The 16174-nt window shown below is 56.2% G+C and overlaps 1 protein-coding gene across 3 annotated transcripts in view; it reads left to right on the forward strand.

Annotated features, from left to right (window-relative positions):
- The window catches only part of SMG6 (SMG6 nonsense mediated mRNA decay factor), a 235198-nt gene extending 219087 nt beyond the window's left edge, over window positions 1–16111 (forward strand). Inside the window, exons 16-19 of one of the 3 annotated variants that reach the window (XM_029211343.1) lie at window positions 7118–7271; window positions 10488–10699; window positions 11012–11093; window positions 14359–16085. In XM_029211343.1, coding sequence (XP_029067176.1) covers window positions 7118–7271; window positions 10488–10699; window positions 11012–11093; window positions 14359–14489 — 579 coding nt within the window. In that variant the 3' untranslated portion in view covers window positions 14490–16085. Of the gene's footprint in view, window positions 1–7117; window positions 7272–10487; window positions 10700–11011; window positions 11094–14358 lie in introns of all 3 variants that reach the window. The other 2 variants (XM_029211341.1, XM_029211342.1) reach the window with 2 other exon arrangements.
- Window positions 16112–16174: the final 63 nt, after the last annotated feature.

The following is a 16174-nucleotide window of genomic DNA, read 5'->3' on the forward strand; positions in this document are numbered from 1 at the left end:
TTTATACCTCATTTGTGAAACGTATATCACGTCTCAAATTACACTTATTTCTGGACTTGTTCCCCCGCCGTACTGTGAACTCCTTGGAATCAGGGACCGTGTCTTCCGCTCAATTTAGTAAATGGTGGTGAGCGCCTACCAGGCTGGTGGTGAGGGGACACGGGAGCGAACCAAGAAAGTCCTGTCCCAGAGTGTCCACTGGCGTGGAGAAGTCAGTGATTTGAAGTGTGAGCGAGCCTTGTGACCAAAGGGAAGTGCAAGATGCTGTGGGAGCATGCACCAAGGGGACATGGCCTTGTCTCAGGCAGCGGGTTCAGCCCAGCCTCTCCAGCGACAAGCGGTACCTGACAGAGGCCTTGTATGAGACTTGACTTCCGGTGCCCGCAGCTCCCCGGAAGCCGGTTCTCCCTGTCAGCTCCCTTGGAGCAGGCTGCTCAGGCCAGGCAGCGATGGCCTGCTGCAGGCCGTCCGGGCTGGGGTTGCTGTGGCCCCTTTAAGAACAGGCCCCACGTGCAGCACTGCTGGCGGCCCTGCCTCCTGTCAGCCTTCTTCCTCCAGCCTCACAGCCACAGGAGGATTTCTCAGCAGAGAAGAACCCCCCCTCCCTTCTCCCCGCCCCCTGTTTAATGCCCGGGGCCCTTCACTTCCATAATTCTTCATTTTCCAGCCTTGAACGTAAGCCAGACACATCTGTCTGGCCATATGCGTGAACCCTGGAGTCTGTGCCGAGGTGGCTGTAAAACAGGGCCGGTGAAGGCCCTTCTGGGAGAGCACACACATGTGTGTGCCCTCGGGCCATTGGCTCCCTGCCCAGAACCACGGGGCTGCAGGGCTCCAAACCCATGTTAACCTCTTCTTATTTTCCCTCTTTTTGTTTAATTTAAGGGGGGAAAATCCCAAGGAAAAGGTATAAATTGTCCTGGGAGTGGGGGAGAGGCTCCTAGCTGGAGAGGCCATTATTGTTGGCAGGTACCTGGGTCACACTAATACAATAAGGAAGAGAGGAGCATCGGGTGAATTAAGATCGGAGAGATGGGCTGTAAATTACTCTGCTCCGAACTCCATCAGTCTCCAGGGGTGTTAACCGAGAGGTGTAAGGCAAGTCCCCAGCTCCCAGCGCCTTTTACAGATGCAGCAAAACAGGAACCACACATGTTTGGGGAAGGGGATGTGAAGGTGGGGTTGAAAAGAATCCTCCTGGCCCCCATGCTGGCTGTAAAGTCCAAATGAGATCTGGGGCCCTAGCCACACCCCCACTTCCCTGCTCCCACCGAGACCCCCGGGCCTAAGCTCATCTGTGGGATGGGGGAGGTGAGGCCTGGCCTCCCTCCGCAGCCTGTCCCTCCCTGCTTCCGGTGTTGCACAGAGGCTGGTGAGTGGGGCCGACTGGAGGTCAGAAAAGGGGTGTGGGCAGCTCTCAGGACCTGTGCAGCTGGAGCCTCGGCACCCGGGCAGGCCTCGGATGCTGGGGGCCAAGTCCGCCCACCCAGGGCTTCGAGGCCGCACTCTCCGGCTCAGCCCAGGCTTTGCCTGTTGCCTGAGACAGCTCTTCACCTCGTGCTGGTTGAGCCCACCTTGCTGCTTTCCTCCCGAGCTCTTTCCGTTCCCATTCTTGAGAGGCGTCCAGAGACCAGTGCAGGGTACACGGTTTGCCTGGGATACTGGTCAGGAGTGTTTCTTTCCTAACCGGGCCCTCAGGGCAGAGCAGTCGCTGACCGTCCTCCTCTGGGCTTGAGGCGTGGCCCTGGCCCTGTGCATCCCCACCTCCTCTCTGCCTCCACGAGGCTTTGCTGTGATTTGTGCTGCTGTCGGGCGGGGTCAGGTTTCCTGAGCAGTTGCAAACATCCCACCTGAAACATAACAGGCTCTTCCTCTGGCCACAGCTATTGTTTCCTCGGCATTATGGCCACAGTCTTGCTCTGTAGCCAGCAATGACATGTGTTCTGAAAATAGCTTCACTCCCCTATCCCCTTCCCGCCCACCCACCCTCCTGAAGATGCAGTCACTCCTTTGTGGTAGCCCCAGGAGTTTCACTCTAAATATAGCTGCAGCCCATTCACATTGCCACCCAGCTGGGGGGGGGGGGCCGCTGTGGAACAATGGGGCATGCACAGAGCCCCCCACACCTGTATGGAATCTAGCGGAAGGCAGACACTCAGCCCTGGCTCCTAGCTGTCGGAGACAGGGTGGGAGCCAGCGCACTACCAGGCCAGGGGCACGTTCACGCCAGGGCAGGAAAGCCTGTGGGGCCAGGCGGCCGCCCTCCCCACTCCAGCACATTCCAGAGCTTGCTCCAGCCATTCTCACCTCCCCGGTTCCAGCAGCATCCACAGGGTCCTGTCCTCCTGCAGAAATGGTCAGGCTTTTGGCTGGAATACCCTTAGGCCGCTGCTTGTAGCAAGCTCAGGGGTGTCATGCTTAGCCCTGCCATTCCCTGTCTATCTAGAAAGGACAGTAAGAAGTAGGAAGCAAATCATCATAATTATAACCTTGAAAAAGATAGCAAGTATGTGTGAAGCTTTGTGGTATTGACTTTGGATGTCCAGAGAAGGGATCCTAAGCAGAAACTTGCCCATGAGCAACCCACCCCAAATGAAGATGCTAACAGAAACCAGTGACTCTGCCTGCTCTCTATAGCAAATGCAGAATCTGCGCCCTTTGGTTTTTGCAGCTCAAGAAGGAGTGCCTGGGACTTCCCCGGTGGTCCAGTGGTCCACACTTCCACTGCAGGGGGCACGGGTTTGATCCCTGTTCAGGGAACTAAGATCTCGCAGCCAAAAAAAAAAAAGGAATGCCTGTCTGCACTGCTGGTGGTTATCTCACCAGCTATTCCTGTTAATATTTCATTTCCATTTTTCCATTTTTTGTTTTTTAAAAATACCTCTACATAGTTAAAGAAAAAAGGGAAAAAAACCCCAAAACACCAAGAGTACCACGAGTTTTATAATAGAAATCAGCAGTGCACTGCCTCACCCCTCCCCAGCTCCAGCTCTGCTCCCTAGTGGTTTCCCCAGATATTTACCCCCCCTGGATATATAAAAGATGAAAAATGGAGTTGGGCAGAAAGAAAGGAAACTGAAATTTGTTGTTACTAATACGTGTATCAGGCATTTAGCTAGATACTTTCACATGCAAGATGAGGGTGGAAATTTGCTATGTTACCAGACTTCTCATTTCTGGTGAAGACATTGCTCTGGCCAGAGAGGCCCAGGTGTAAATGATTCCATCACCCTGTAGAGGGAAGGAAGCAGCCACACTCCCTTTGGAGCCCTGCGCAGAAGGAGGACCTAAGAAGGCCTTCTCTGGATCTGGCTCTGCTTCGTGATCTGAGTTCTTCAAGTTCCACAGCTCCCGTGTGAGCTAACTGCATTACTTTTATTTGTAATTCTCAGTGTCTCAATTTCCAAAAGGGTCAGTCATCCCCAAATCACTCCCATCATCTAGAAGAAGGAACTTAACCTGTGAAAGAGCCCTTCCTGGGGACCCAAGCCTGTTAGCTTCCTCGTCAGATGTTACTGTGGACTGTCTCTTTCCCAGTTCCCCACGACCTTGCTCAAGGATGCCTCCGTCCTTCAGAGCAAGTTGGTTACTTAGCGCCTTCCAGAAACAGAATTAAGTTCTTTTCTTCTTCACACTTTCTGACTTTATGGTCCATGTTGCCACTGGTCTGATTCAACATGTCCTTGCTTTTCTAGGATTCCCAGCTCACTGTCCAAGGACCACTGTGGCCCAGCCTTAGCTGCAGTGAGAAGGGTTCCTATGGAACTCTCCTTCCGGGTCAGCACACTTGACTCCAGGCCAGGGCCAGTCCGTCTGAATCACAGCATTCCAGTTGCACCCCCCTCACCCCCACCAGAGGCTTCTGCAGCTTTTTGCTCATACAAACAAAAATAAATCTCACTACCGGCCTCTGAACTCCACAGCAGCATGCTTCCCCCTTCTCCCCAAGCATCCCATGGCTGTGAGTGGGGACTTGGCGCTCTCCCCACCGACATCACTTTTCACTCCCTGCGCATCCTGTGTCCTCCTCTCACCGTGCGACCCAGAGATCAGAATGGGACGTGACGGCCGGCACAGGCGCCGTGCACAGCTGCCAGGAATCTGACGGGTAAAATCTGGAAAAGTTGGGAGGGCAAATGCTAAACACACACAAACACACACACACACACACAGCGCCACTCAGAGAGGGCCGGAAACACCGACACCCACAGACGAGGGGCTGCGGATTCCCAGTCCTTCCTTGTCTGCCATTCTTTTAAGGGGACTGGGCCAGTCTCCTGACCCAGGTATGACCCCCCAGAGTCCCACTGCTACCCCAAGAGAAGGGGGAGCAGCTTCAGTGAATCTCCCGGGACTCCAGGAGGGCATGTGGGGAACAGGAAGCAGTTGTGCAGTGACTCACTGGGCAGAGCCAGGTTAAGGGAAGTTGTCTGCGGGTGTCCCTGGGACCGGATGGTGGCAGCACAGCTCTGACCACCCTCATCAGCTTGATCCCGCCCACCCCTGGGGAACCAACAAGGCTGCCACCTCCCAAAAAGGCTGTGGCCTCCGTTCACCTTTCTGGCCCTGAGCCAGATCTCAGAGAACTCAGACGGCTAGCGCTTCCCTGGACCTTGCACCTAGATTTTTCTTCCATCCTGTCATCAAAACACCCAGGCAGGCTCAGCCCCCGCCTCCCTCGGCCATCTGGCCTAAAGGCCCTCCTGCCCATGGCCAGCCTTTAAGGAAGGGTGGTCTGAGGTCTTAGGAGCTCATCGTTCCCACAGGGTAAAAGGGGCAGCCAGTGCCACTTCCTTAGAGTCAGCCTTAGGGCGAGAGGATCATTTATGGAGGCCGGAAAACTAAGATGTGAAAGGGGTCTGAGTGGAATGGTGGCAGAGATGCTGTGCTCAGGCCCAGCCGGCTTCAGGGTTCGTCCTGCCCCTTCTCACTGAGAAAGACAGAGGTTTAGGGGCCTATAATGCCAAGAGAAACGTTCCAGGCAGTGGAAAGGCTGCACAGAGCACGCCGAGACCCGGGGAAATCAGCAGCAGGGGTGCTGATGCGCTCCCTCTGTGAGGAGAGAGACGGGAGAGCTCACTAAGCCTCAGTGGGGACTGTTTCCTCTTCTCACAAAATGCCCGCGCCGTCCCACGTGTTATATATTGATTATATCTCAATAAAAAATAGGGGGTTTGGGGGCTTCCCTGGTGGCTCAGTGGTTGAGAGTCCGCCTGCCGATGCAGGGGACACGGGTTCGTGCCCCGGTCCGGGAGGATCCCACATGCTGCGGAGCGGCTGGGCCCGTGAGCCATGGCCGCTGAGCCTGCGCGTCCGGAGCCTGTGCTCCGCAACGGGAGAGGCCAAAAAAGGGACAGGCCCGCGTACCGAAAAAAAAAAAAAAAAAAAGAAAAAGAAAAAATAAATAGGGTTTTTTTTAATGCCCAAGTTGAGTTCGGTAGAATGTGTGTCACCCTCTAGTTGGCAGCCCCATGGGGAGGGCCAGTGACCCACATCCCCTGGGAAGGTGGCCTGCAGCAGAGGTGCTTTCCCTTCGTGAGGTGAGAGCAGTAAGACTTCAGCAGGCAAGCCCTTCAGCTGCGTTTCTCATGCCTGCCAGCGTCCTGTGCCTTCCGCCAGCTGTGGTGGCAGTGGCAGCAATGACTTACTCATAGGGAGAGGTCCCCAGCAGGTCACAGAGGAGCCACCCTCAGCATTCAGAGGCATGCCCTTTCAGTTTTACTGTCATTGCCAGTGAAACCTGATCACCTTTCTCGCTGACTGTTAGTGGCCAGGGCCCAGCCTGTGGGCCCCATCTCAGTTGGCACGCACACCCCCTCCCCTGCTCCGTGCTTGTGTCTCTGTCCCTGCAAGTTGGTGTGTGGCAGGAGGCCATGGGAGGGCAGGACAGGGCTGGGACCTGCTCGCCAGGCCCCTACTGGGTTTGTTTCAGTGCCCTCTGGCTCTGCACACAGGGAGCACACTGTCTGGGCAGATGCCCTCAAATCAGTTTGCTTCTTGGCCATGGTCCCCAGAAGAGGAAGCAGCGCAAGAGTGACCATGTTCTATAGTGACAGGTGTACCCAGAGCCAGTCTCACAGGGCTGCCGCCACACAAGGCCCTGGCAGACTTGAGAAGATTGGGCTTTTACAGATGAGCATGGAACTTCCCTGAAAGATGTGAACATCTGTAAGACTAACAGGCGCGAGGCCGTGTGCCTTCCGAGATGCGGTGCCCAGACCACTGGTGCTACATGAGGGGTTTTTTCAATGATGCATAGAAGACATTCTGACTCTTCATTGCAGAAATGCAGCTTGCGCTGGTAAACATATTCCTAGGCTCTCAGACTCCTGATACCACAGATATTATTTGCTGAGCCACAAAAACGAGTTGACATAAAGTCAATTTAAAGAAAAGCATCAAGTAAACAAGAGTATAGGTTGTACAGAATCGTGGCAAAGGAGTGCAGGTAGAACACAGAAGACTGCCGTCTAGGGATCACCGTGCTGGTGGGGGAAGATGGTGACAATTCTCATCAGTCTGGATGGTGGTCTTTGCACATCTGTGAGTTGGGTCCTAAACCATCCCACCATGTGGGCTCCTGCCGATGTGGGAGACTTCGGTGTTAATTATTAGTTGTCAGCATCACTCTTTTTGTGTAGACTGTGAGTTTATTCTTTTTCTTTCCTTTTTTTAAGTACACAGTGAAGTAAATTGAAATAAATTCTGTTTGGGATATACATATATGTAAAAGTGTCTGGATTGAGAAGTACCCCCTGTATATGCTGCCTAGATAACGAATGTGAAACCACTTTCATATCCAAAGAACCTAACTCTCCCTCGCTGATTTTCAGCCCAAGGTCTTACTTTCAGAGACCCGTTATTTTTGATAACCATCAAGGTCCCTTCTCAGTCCTGTGCGAGGGTTTTAGTCACGCCGGTTTCCCCAAGCCATTTGGTCTACACTGATTTTTACTGCAGTGCTTTGCCCAGCCCTCGGGCCTGTCCCGACAGGGACTGGCTGTATCTCTGGAGGGGGCAGGGGCAGGATGCTGACACACCGTGGACTCAGGGCCCTGACTCGCCCACCCCTTGGCTACTCACTCACTGGCTCACTCACCGTTCTGTGTCCCTGTAGGCTGTCCTGGAGGACCAGAGTCATATGAGGCAGATGGAGCTCGAGATCAGACCCTTGTTCCTCGTACCAGACACCAACGGCTTCATTGACCACCTGGCCAGTCTGGCACAGCTGCTGGAGAGCAGGAAGTACATCCTGGTGGTGCCCCTCATCGGTGAGTCAGGCCAGAGCAGCCCTGCATGTGCGCAGTAACCCTCTCTACACACATGCCCCACAGCCTGGGGGCCAGGCAGGCAGAACCCTGCTGTGTGTGTAAGACAGGATTTGCAGGGAAGTGGGGAATGTGTGGGGCAAGGAAAATTGTTTAATAATCAAAGCAGTTCAAATTATTATGGCTGATCCGTGGCTTAAACTGCTTGAGCAAATGGACTCCTGTGTCCCAGCAACCAGAGGCTGCATGAGCCCAGCCCTTGTTTTTATCCTTATAAAGCTTGCAGTAAAACAGCAAAGCTGGTTCCCGTTATTGGTAAACACTCAGCCCTGGCAGATAGCGGCAGTGCTGCTGGGTGGTCTGGCAGGGAGGCTGGGAGGGTTTTGAAGTGCTTAGATGCCTTTGGTCTGATTGTCTTGTAGCTTTTCATGATCGTTCTGTTGGTTCGAGGTAACATTCTTCTGGCCAATGTCACCCTAAGGCCAGGCCGATGGAAACCCTCCAGAGCAAGCCCTTGGCTCACGCGTGTGGATTCCTGCCACTTGGGCTCTTACCACTGTCTGGTCATTGGTGCTGGTACAGGGTCAGCATCTCAGGACCCAGCTAGCTTGCTTCCCCTCAGGCCAAAGGAGCCCAGCTGGGCTATCTCCAGAGGGCTGTCTAAGGCACCTCTGGTTCTGGGAGCCCTGTGGTGGGTCAGCTTCAGGATGGGCTTTGTGCTCCGGGCTGCTGTCTGATGTAACTGATACAGCTAATATCACTGATAGCTGTCCTGTGGAGGGAGAGTATCTGGGAGACGGCTGGCAAGCCCAGGCTTTTTAATGTCCCCTTCTCACCAGCCACTTGGAGCAAGGTTAGGGGCCCCGTCCTCTGGAAGATCTGCCAGACTGGCAGTCTGCCTGCCAAGCCACCTCTGACACTCATGCCAAGATGTTCCGCTGGGCCTTCCCTCCCAGTCCCTAGTGTCTTAGTGCCAGATGAGAGTGGAAACAAAGGGCAGGAAGCATCCGCCCCTGCAGAGGCCATAGAACCCTGGGGGGTTGTGGGAAACACGTTAGCACCACCTGAGAATGTTGGCACTGAAGCAGCCCTCGTCCCGCCTCCACCCTCCCTGTCTTCCTTCCCCCTCCCCATGTGGCCTGGCCAGAGCCTCTACAACCCAGGCCCTTAGACCCAAGGGAAGGTTTTCTGTTCTTCAGAAGTAGAGCAGCTTGTCTGCCCAAGGTAGAGCCAGACTATCGAGTTGTTGCAGCTTCCCCTCTACCCTCACCAGGTCCCGGGGTGGGGCAACTTTCAGGATAGCATGTCCCTGTGCTCTCCTACCCAGGAGATTTTCAGGGATAAGAAAGTGAATTGGTCACTTTTTGCTAGATGGTCAGGAAATGGTGTAACTGAGAGGTTGCTGGTGTCTCAGGAGCCCCCTAAGTCTTGGTAGGAGCCTCAGACACCATCCCAGGCTGGCAGAGCCCTCGGACACCAGCACCGATTGTGCCCCTACTGTGTGCTCAGTCTTCTTGTTCCCGAGGGAGCCAGTGAAAGGCAGAGCTGCAGCCCCTTGGCCTTGAAGAGCTTATGGTTCAGTGGGGGAAGCCAGGTTCAGTGGGGAGGGAGCAAATATATGAGAAAACTCAGAGGAGACGGTAGATAGAGAATAAATGGTCGACCCCCAGGGGCACTGGGAAATGCCAACTGTGTCAGGGCATCCAGGCCAGCCTTTCTGAAGCGTCCTCAGCTGGGCAGGGCCTTGACTCTCAGGGGCTGTAGAGGGGGCTCCTGTTCCATGAGGCGGAGCACGAAGGGTTAAGCCGGCGGCCTCGTCTGCCTGTTTCTTGTGCTCTTTAACCTGCTCCCTGCTCCTTAGGTCTGACCCCAGCTTCGAGAAGCCCCGCCTGGTGCAGAAGCACAAACAAGCTTCCCCTTTGAAGCCTGTTTAGTTTGGAAGCAGGAAAGCAGATTTTGGGATAGAATACCAGTTTTTCATGTTTGATGTTCTGTTCGCTGTACCATACACCCATCCACCACTACTCCACGACCTCAGCCATACATCGGGTGGACACTGCAGCCTCAGGTTGCCGAAGGCATGGGGTGTGCGTGTGTGTGTGTGTGTGTGTGTGCGCGTGCGCGCGTGCGTGTGCGTGTGTGTGCGCGCGCGTGCGTGTGTGTGTGTGCGCGCGCGTGCGTGTGTGTGCGCGTGCGCGCGCGCGTGTGTGCGCGCGCGCGCGTGTCTGTGTGTGCACGCGCGCGTGTGTGTGCGCGCGCGTGCGTGTGTGCGTGCGCGCGCGCGCGCGTGTGTGTGCGTGTGCGTGCGTGCGCGCGTGTGTGTGTGTGTGCGCGCGCGCGTGTGTGTGTCTGTGTGTGTGTCTGTGTGTGTGTATTCCCACATGGGCCTTTCCCAGAAAGTGTCTCTGAATACCCAGACGGTGAGTGCCAGGCTCACCATGGAACAGCATGCTCATGCCGACTCCCCGAGCCATGAATCACTGCACTGAGGAGAGGCCTCAGACCCCAAACTCTCCCGGAGCCCCCAAGGAGTGCATATTTCCCACTTGACCTCAGGCTTTTGGCTGGAATTTTGGAAAGAATCTTCACCAGAAAATGAAGCTGTGTCCCAGACACATAGGCAGGCAGACACACACACACACACACACACACACACACACACACACACGTGCACTATCAGAGGAGGTAGATGTGCCAGGGGTTTAGGGGAATAGCAGGGTCCTTGCGAGTGAGGCTGTGATCCCCACTTGCCACCTCGTGACCTCCCTGCGCTCTGGCAGGGGTGGGCATGGAACTGGGCCCCTCTTGGACTGCCGTGGTGGGGGCCCAAGCGGATGAGGGAGAGTGCCTCTTTCCTCTAGCCGCTACATACCCTCGCCTCTCCTGAGGGACCCTCTCGATTTGATTCTATAACTGAGGAATGCGATAGAGGGGCCAGGTTTCTTCCCCTGAATACAGCAGCTCCAGAAACTCCCTGTAAGTTCCTCCCAGGAGGAGGGTGGGGCCCAGGGGAAGAGGCAGAAAGAAGATAGAGCACTGTGGAAAGTCTAGGGCATTTCTTGCCCCCCAGGATCCCCTAGTTTCACTGGAAGACTCCTATGGGGCAGGATGGCTTCTGTGGTCTGGGGAGGGGCTGGCTGGGAAAGCGAGGCCTCAGGCGAAGACAGACGTGATTGCTGATTGCCGAGGCTGACTCCTTGCGGGACTGTGTCTCGTCAGTGATCAGTGAGCTGGACGGCCTGGCCAAGGGGCAGGACACAGACCACCGGGCTGGGGGCTATGCCCGTGTGGTGCAGGAAAAGGCCCGGAAGTCCATTGAGTTCCTCGAGCAGCGATTCGAGAGTCGGGACTCTTGCCTACGGGCCCTGACCAGCCGTGGCAATGAACTCGAATCCATCGCCTTCCGCAGTGAGGACATCACTGGCCAGCTGGTGAGACCCAGGGCAAAAAGGGAGCACCTAGAGCCAGCCTTCAGAACAGGGTCTCCGGGAGGGAGGGGCTAGAGGAAGGCCAGTTGGCCTGAGCAGCCGAGGGGACGGCCACCATCGAGGTCCAGGAGGGGGGAGTTCCTTGTCCCCTAGATCACTCTTGGCACAGTTGGACCTGGCCAAGCAGGGCCAGGGCATGTCTGGGAGGGACACTGGGAAGTGACCTTCCCCAGGACCCCAGAGGCAGAGCATACCTGTGCCTCCTCTGCATGGCGCCCCCTCCTGCCCGGTGGCACTTATCCTGTCTTCCTCCAGGGCAACAATGATGACCTGATCCTCTCCTGCTGCCTCCATTACTGCAAAGACAAAGCTAAGGACTTCATGCCCACCAACAAAGGTACAGCTCTGCCTCTGCCTCGGGCCCATCCCTTCCCCTCCCTACCTTGTCCTGCCCTCCTCAGCCCTAGGGAAGGGTCCCTCCACTGACTCTGGCCTGGGAAGTTTAAGGAATCAGGGTTCAGGCCTGACAAAAGCCTGAGGCCAGCCCAGTTTCCTCCCCTCCTGGAAGTCAGACCTCCCTGTCACAACTCCCCCACCCTCAGGTGGACCTTTGGCCAACTAGGGATGGGCCTAGCCCAGGAAGCTGGGCTCTAGACTGTGAACTTTCCCACTGTGCATGCGTCCATTTCCTTTCTTGGGTCCTCGGTGAGTTCTCTGACAGCAAAAATGTCTTTATGATTCAGTGTAACTTATTCTGGGCATGGTCTCCTGAGCCCAGCCCTCTGCCGCTCTGAGGACAGTCCCCGGTGGTCCCTGGGGCCCACCTCCCTGTTCTTGGCCATGCTCATCCTCTCGATTCATCTGTGAATGTTTACCCTGTATGGGGGCGTGGGGGTGGGGGTGGAAGTGCTTCCCCACCTAGTAGTGGGCCTTTCCTTCCTGTCTCTCTGGTTGTGTGACATAGCCCTTTGGAGGCAGGTGAGAGCTTGTGGACTGAGCCCTCAGCCCAGTTTTCAAAACGCTTTTGGTGAGCAGAATCCCATCTGGGGACCAGAGGTTCTCTTCCAGGTGCTTGAGCACCTCACCCTCAACCCAGAACCGTCTCTCCTCTGAGGCGGCCCCTCAGCCCCTCAGAGTCAGCGAGGCTCAGGTGTTTTCTGCTCCCGGCTCCCAGGACTCTGACATTTCTTCACTTGGAAGGATTTCCTGTCTCGGTGTCAGCCGCAGAGCTGATCATTCTCACCATTTAGTCTGTGTCTGTGTGTACGTAGCCTCTTGTCATTTTCTCTTAGTGGTCGCCCATCTCTTGTCTCTGCTTGCTTTCCTAGCCTTGGCTTCTAGGCTGGCCTGGGGATTGTCTTCTCTCCAGCCCTTCTCCCAGCCACTTCAGTGCAGCCCCTCACTGCTGCCCAAGTCTCTGTACCTGAGGCTGGTAATGAGCCCACAGCTGCTGTTCTTCAGAGGGGTCCTGCCACGTGGCTTGCATGTACTGTCCCTTAGGGCCAGATTCGGAGCATTCAAGTGGTAAAAAGGAGTCCTGGCTGAGCCCAACAGAGGAGGTTGGGCTCTGCTCCCAGGCAGCTTCCTAGAGGGGCACCTTGTGAGGGAGAGGTAGGCAGGAGTGCAGAAGGCCTTGTTGGGAAGTACGGTTCAGATACTGCTGTGGCCCCACCCAGCCTCAGAGCTGTTTCTTTCTTAGCAGAGACACATTTTGGCTTTGGCCCTAGTCTCCCCCCCCCCCCGCTTAACCCCAGACAGCCTACAGGAACCCATTGCCATCCTGGGGACCGCCCCTATCAGAATTACATCAGCAACGGCTGGCGTAATCAAACCCCATTTGTCAGTGTGAATTCTTAGCAGATTAACTTGTCAGATTCACAGAGAAACCATCACCAAATGTTTATGTGTAAACGATGTTGAATTTTAAAATCATGTGGATTATGGCGGATGGGGCCTGACAAGATGACAGTCTCTGGTTTCTAACAAAGTGAAGTTACCAGTGTCAAAACAGAGGATGTTTATTGTTAAAAATGTCTCAAAGTATCCACAGAAACCCCTGCAGACCCCTGCCAGCAATGCCGGGCCTTGGTTGGCTGATCTAAGGCCTGGGACTCGCCTGGTCTGAGTCCCAGGGCAGGACCAGTGGGGCTATGGACAGACTTGGGCCGCCCACTGGGAGCCCCACATGGCACTGCACATCACCCCGCCCCACCGCACACACCCCGAGGGGCCAGGCCCAAGCAGCCAAGCAGTCTCAGAGCATCTCCTCTCCCCATGGCTGCCTTCCTGTCCCTCTCTGTCCGCCACAGCTGCTCACCTCCCACCACACCCTCGTTCCGCCTCTCCCCTTCTCTCACCGCCATCAACCCCACAAGCCTCTCCCTCCCTCTTCCCCCCAGACTCCTCCCAAGGCCAACAGCCAGTTCTCAGCCTCCCTGCCTGGAGCTGGCAAGCCTGAAACTGCTCAGGTCGGCGTGGATGTTTGCAGTCCCCCAGCCCCGCCAGCCCTCACAGTCAGCAAGCCCCGCAGGACATTTCCTGTGCCTCACTGTCTGCCGGGCCTCCGTCAGCAAACACCCAGCCTGGGACCCAGGAGTGGACCTGCCACCCAAGGGGCCTTAGCAGGGGTGGGGATGTCACTTGTGTGAGTGCTTGGCCCCAGCTTAAATTCTCCCCAATACATTATTAAAAGGTTAGGGAATTAGGGGGAAAGAAGTGGGGGAAGATATCCTGCTTAAAAAGTCATCTAAAAAGAACGAAGGCTATCCGTTTGTGTGTCCGTTTGTGCTCATATAGAAAGAACTTTAAAATCTTTAAAATTTGAATGAAGTAGGTACGGTGAGTATGATTGTAATGTTATAGAAAAAAAGCTTATATAACAAGTATATACACTTGTAAATGTGCATAAAGAACTCTGGAGACATACACAGCTCTACCCTGGGAAACAAGACAGAGAGACATGAGGGAGAGAACAGGGAGAATCATGCGACTTCACCTTTCCTTTTTCTGTACCTAGAGGTTGCTACCGTACACACGGATCACGTTTATTTAATAGAGGGAATCTTTTGGCTCTAACCTCAGGGCCACCTTGGCTGGGCGCTGCCGGGACCCTTGCCCTCCTCTCCTCAGAGCTCCCTGAGCTAACCCCTCTCCTCACTTCCCGGGAGCCCTGGATACATTTTGTATTCCATCTTGAGCTTCCTACCTCTGAATACCTAAAGCGTGGATCTGCTGGCCTTGAGGGGGATGGGGGCGGGTGGAGAAGATGTGCAGAAGAGAGGAATATTTTGCGTCCAGGACTAGCCGTGCAGTCAGAAGGAATAGGAGGGCCGGCTCCGCTCTCTCAGCTCAGAGTCCTGAGAAGAGGGGTTTGCGGAGGCTGGCGGGTCGGGCAGCTCTCAGGGCACGAGGCAGCACAGCCCTTCGCTGGAGGCAGGGGTCCAGAGCAGAAGGCCAGCCCTGGCCCATCATGGCCCTCCCTAAGCCGGTAGCGGAGGGGCGCCCTCGGCTGATAGTCCGCACGAGGGAAAGGACCTGTGGAAGGGCCAAGATATGGCTGGCCTTGAGCCCCCAGGACTTTTTTCCCCTCCGGAAGAGGAGAGGCAGCCAGTGCCTCTGCCTCCTGCCCTCAGTGAAGTCCCTCTGCTCTCTCCTGCCAACAGAGGAGCCGATCCGGCTACTGCGGGAGGTGGTGCTGTTGACGGATGACCGGAACCTGCGTGTGAAGGCGCTGACCAGGAATGTGCCTGTGCGGGACATCCCGGCCTTCCTCACGTGGGCCCAGGTGGGCTGAGGGGGCCACAGCGGGGCCCACCCCCATGGAACCATTCCCGAGAGGCCACCAGGCGCCCAGAGTAGCACAGGAGATGCCCGCGTGCCTGAGCCACCAGTCCACCCAGGCAGTAAACTACCCTCTTCCCCCCCACGCCGTGGCCGCGCTGTGGGGGCAGCTGCTCCGCACAGAGCCCCTCCCAAGGGCCGGGCGGAAGCCGCTGGGACCCTCCTGGGCTGCCTTTAGCAGGGAGGTGGCTGGCTGCAGTGACAGCAGGTGGGCGAGCCAGACCGACCGCCGGTGCTCAGCCTTTCTCCCTCCCCGTGTCGGGTTCAAGGGCTGGGGGAAGGCCTCTTAGCCCGGGGACTCAGCCACTTTCTCAGCTGGAGATGGGGCAGGGGGTTAGAGTTTCCATCAGATGCAGGTGAGATCACGGGTCCCTTTAATCTTCAGAGCCCCTGTCCTGAAAGCGTCCAAGAGGCTTTGGTCACGCCATGAAGAGAGTGCTCAGGGCGTCTCTCTCCCCCTGAGGCCTGGATTCCCCCATGGACCCCACTTGGGTTCTGAACAGCAGCCCTAGGCCCCACACACACACGCCTGTCCCGCTGCTCTTCCCGCCCTTATCAATCTGGGTCCGCTGTGCTGGGCCACTGGTTTTCCCCTCGGTGGGTCGTGGGTCTGTAGGGAGGACATCTGCTCTTAGGCCCATGCTTCCTGGGTGGCCTTGGCCTGCTCCGTCTCCCTCCATCGGCCTTCCTTTTGCTCTAGTTCCCACTTCACAAAATTTCCTCAGACTCTTCTCAACTCGCCTCCCTCTCCCCCTCCCGAATCATCCCCCGCACCCTCCTTCTCTTTCTAGTTGGTCCCTCTCACCTTCCTGGCCCCTCATTGCCTTGCCAGGGAGGTTCTCACTCTGAATGCTTCTCCCGCGGTACCTGTGGCAGGAGCCTAAGAAAGCTTTCCTGCTGCTGACCACCTCTCCCAGGCCCCTGTGCTCTGGGGTGCTTCCAGGCTCCTCCAGCCCAGCCTGAGGGAGGGTAGGGTGGGCCAGCGCCCGGGAGCAGCATTGCCTAGCCTGGAGTTTCTAGCTCTGCCCTAGAAGAACTTGACCCGGGGGCCCTTCGCCTTGGAGTTTTTTGTTGCCTCTTCAGCTGGCACCTGTGTTCAAAGCTGCACTCAGGAGGCTTCCTACTGGGAAAGCGTTCTCCCAACCCAGGGACAGGGATGGAGGGGGACTTAGGGGAAGACAGCGTTTGGAGGCGGAGCCAGGAGTAAGTTTTGATGGGACCAGTGGGGGAATCCCCCAGAGCCCCCCGTCTGACTATACAGCCTGCCCAGAGGATGGGGGCAAGGCAGTGCCCTCCCGGAGGCCCGAGATTATGCCAGAAGGAGGGGGAACTGTACGGGAGAGCCATGGCCGACGATTTGGGGCTGTGAGTCCCCCAGGGCCTCAGAAGACTGGGCGTTTTGGGGTATAGGGTCCCTGGCCTCTCCTCTGAGATCCTTTCCCCTGGGTGAAGGCTGACGACTGGGTGGGTGGGAGACCCTGTCTCTCCTTCCTGTCCCATTTGCAGCACTGGATTTGTTTCCTTAATAAACTTTTAGTTATGAAACGTACCTGAGCTCTTGCTGATCTGTCTCTGGGACCGGGGAGGGACGGTCCAAGCCACCGCACCTGTATGAGGGCGCTGCTTCGGGCCCCTGCA

This window comes from Monodon monoceros, unplaced genomic scaffold (genome assembly GCF_005190385.1).
Source record: "Monodon monoceros isolate NGI ecotype Baffin Bay Population unplaced genomic scaffold, NGI_Narwhal_1 Super_Scaffold_9, whole genome shotgun sequence".
In the NCBI taxonomy this organism is placed as follows: Eukaryota; Metazoa; Chordata; class Mammalia; order Artiodactyla; family Monodontidae; genus Monodon; species Monodon monoceros.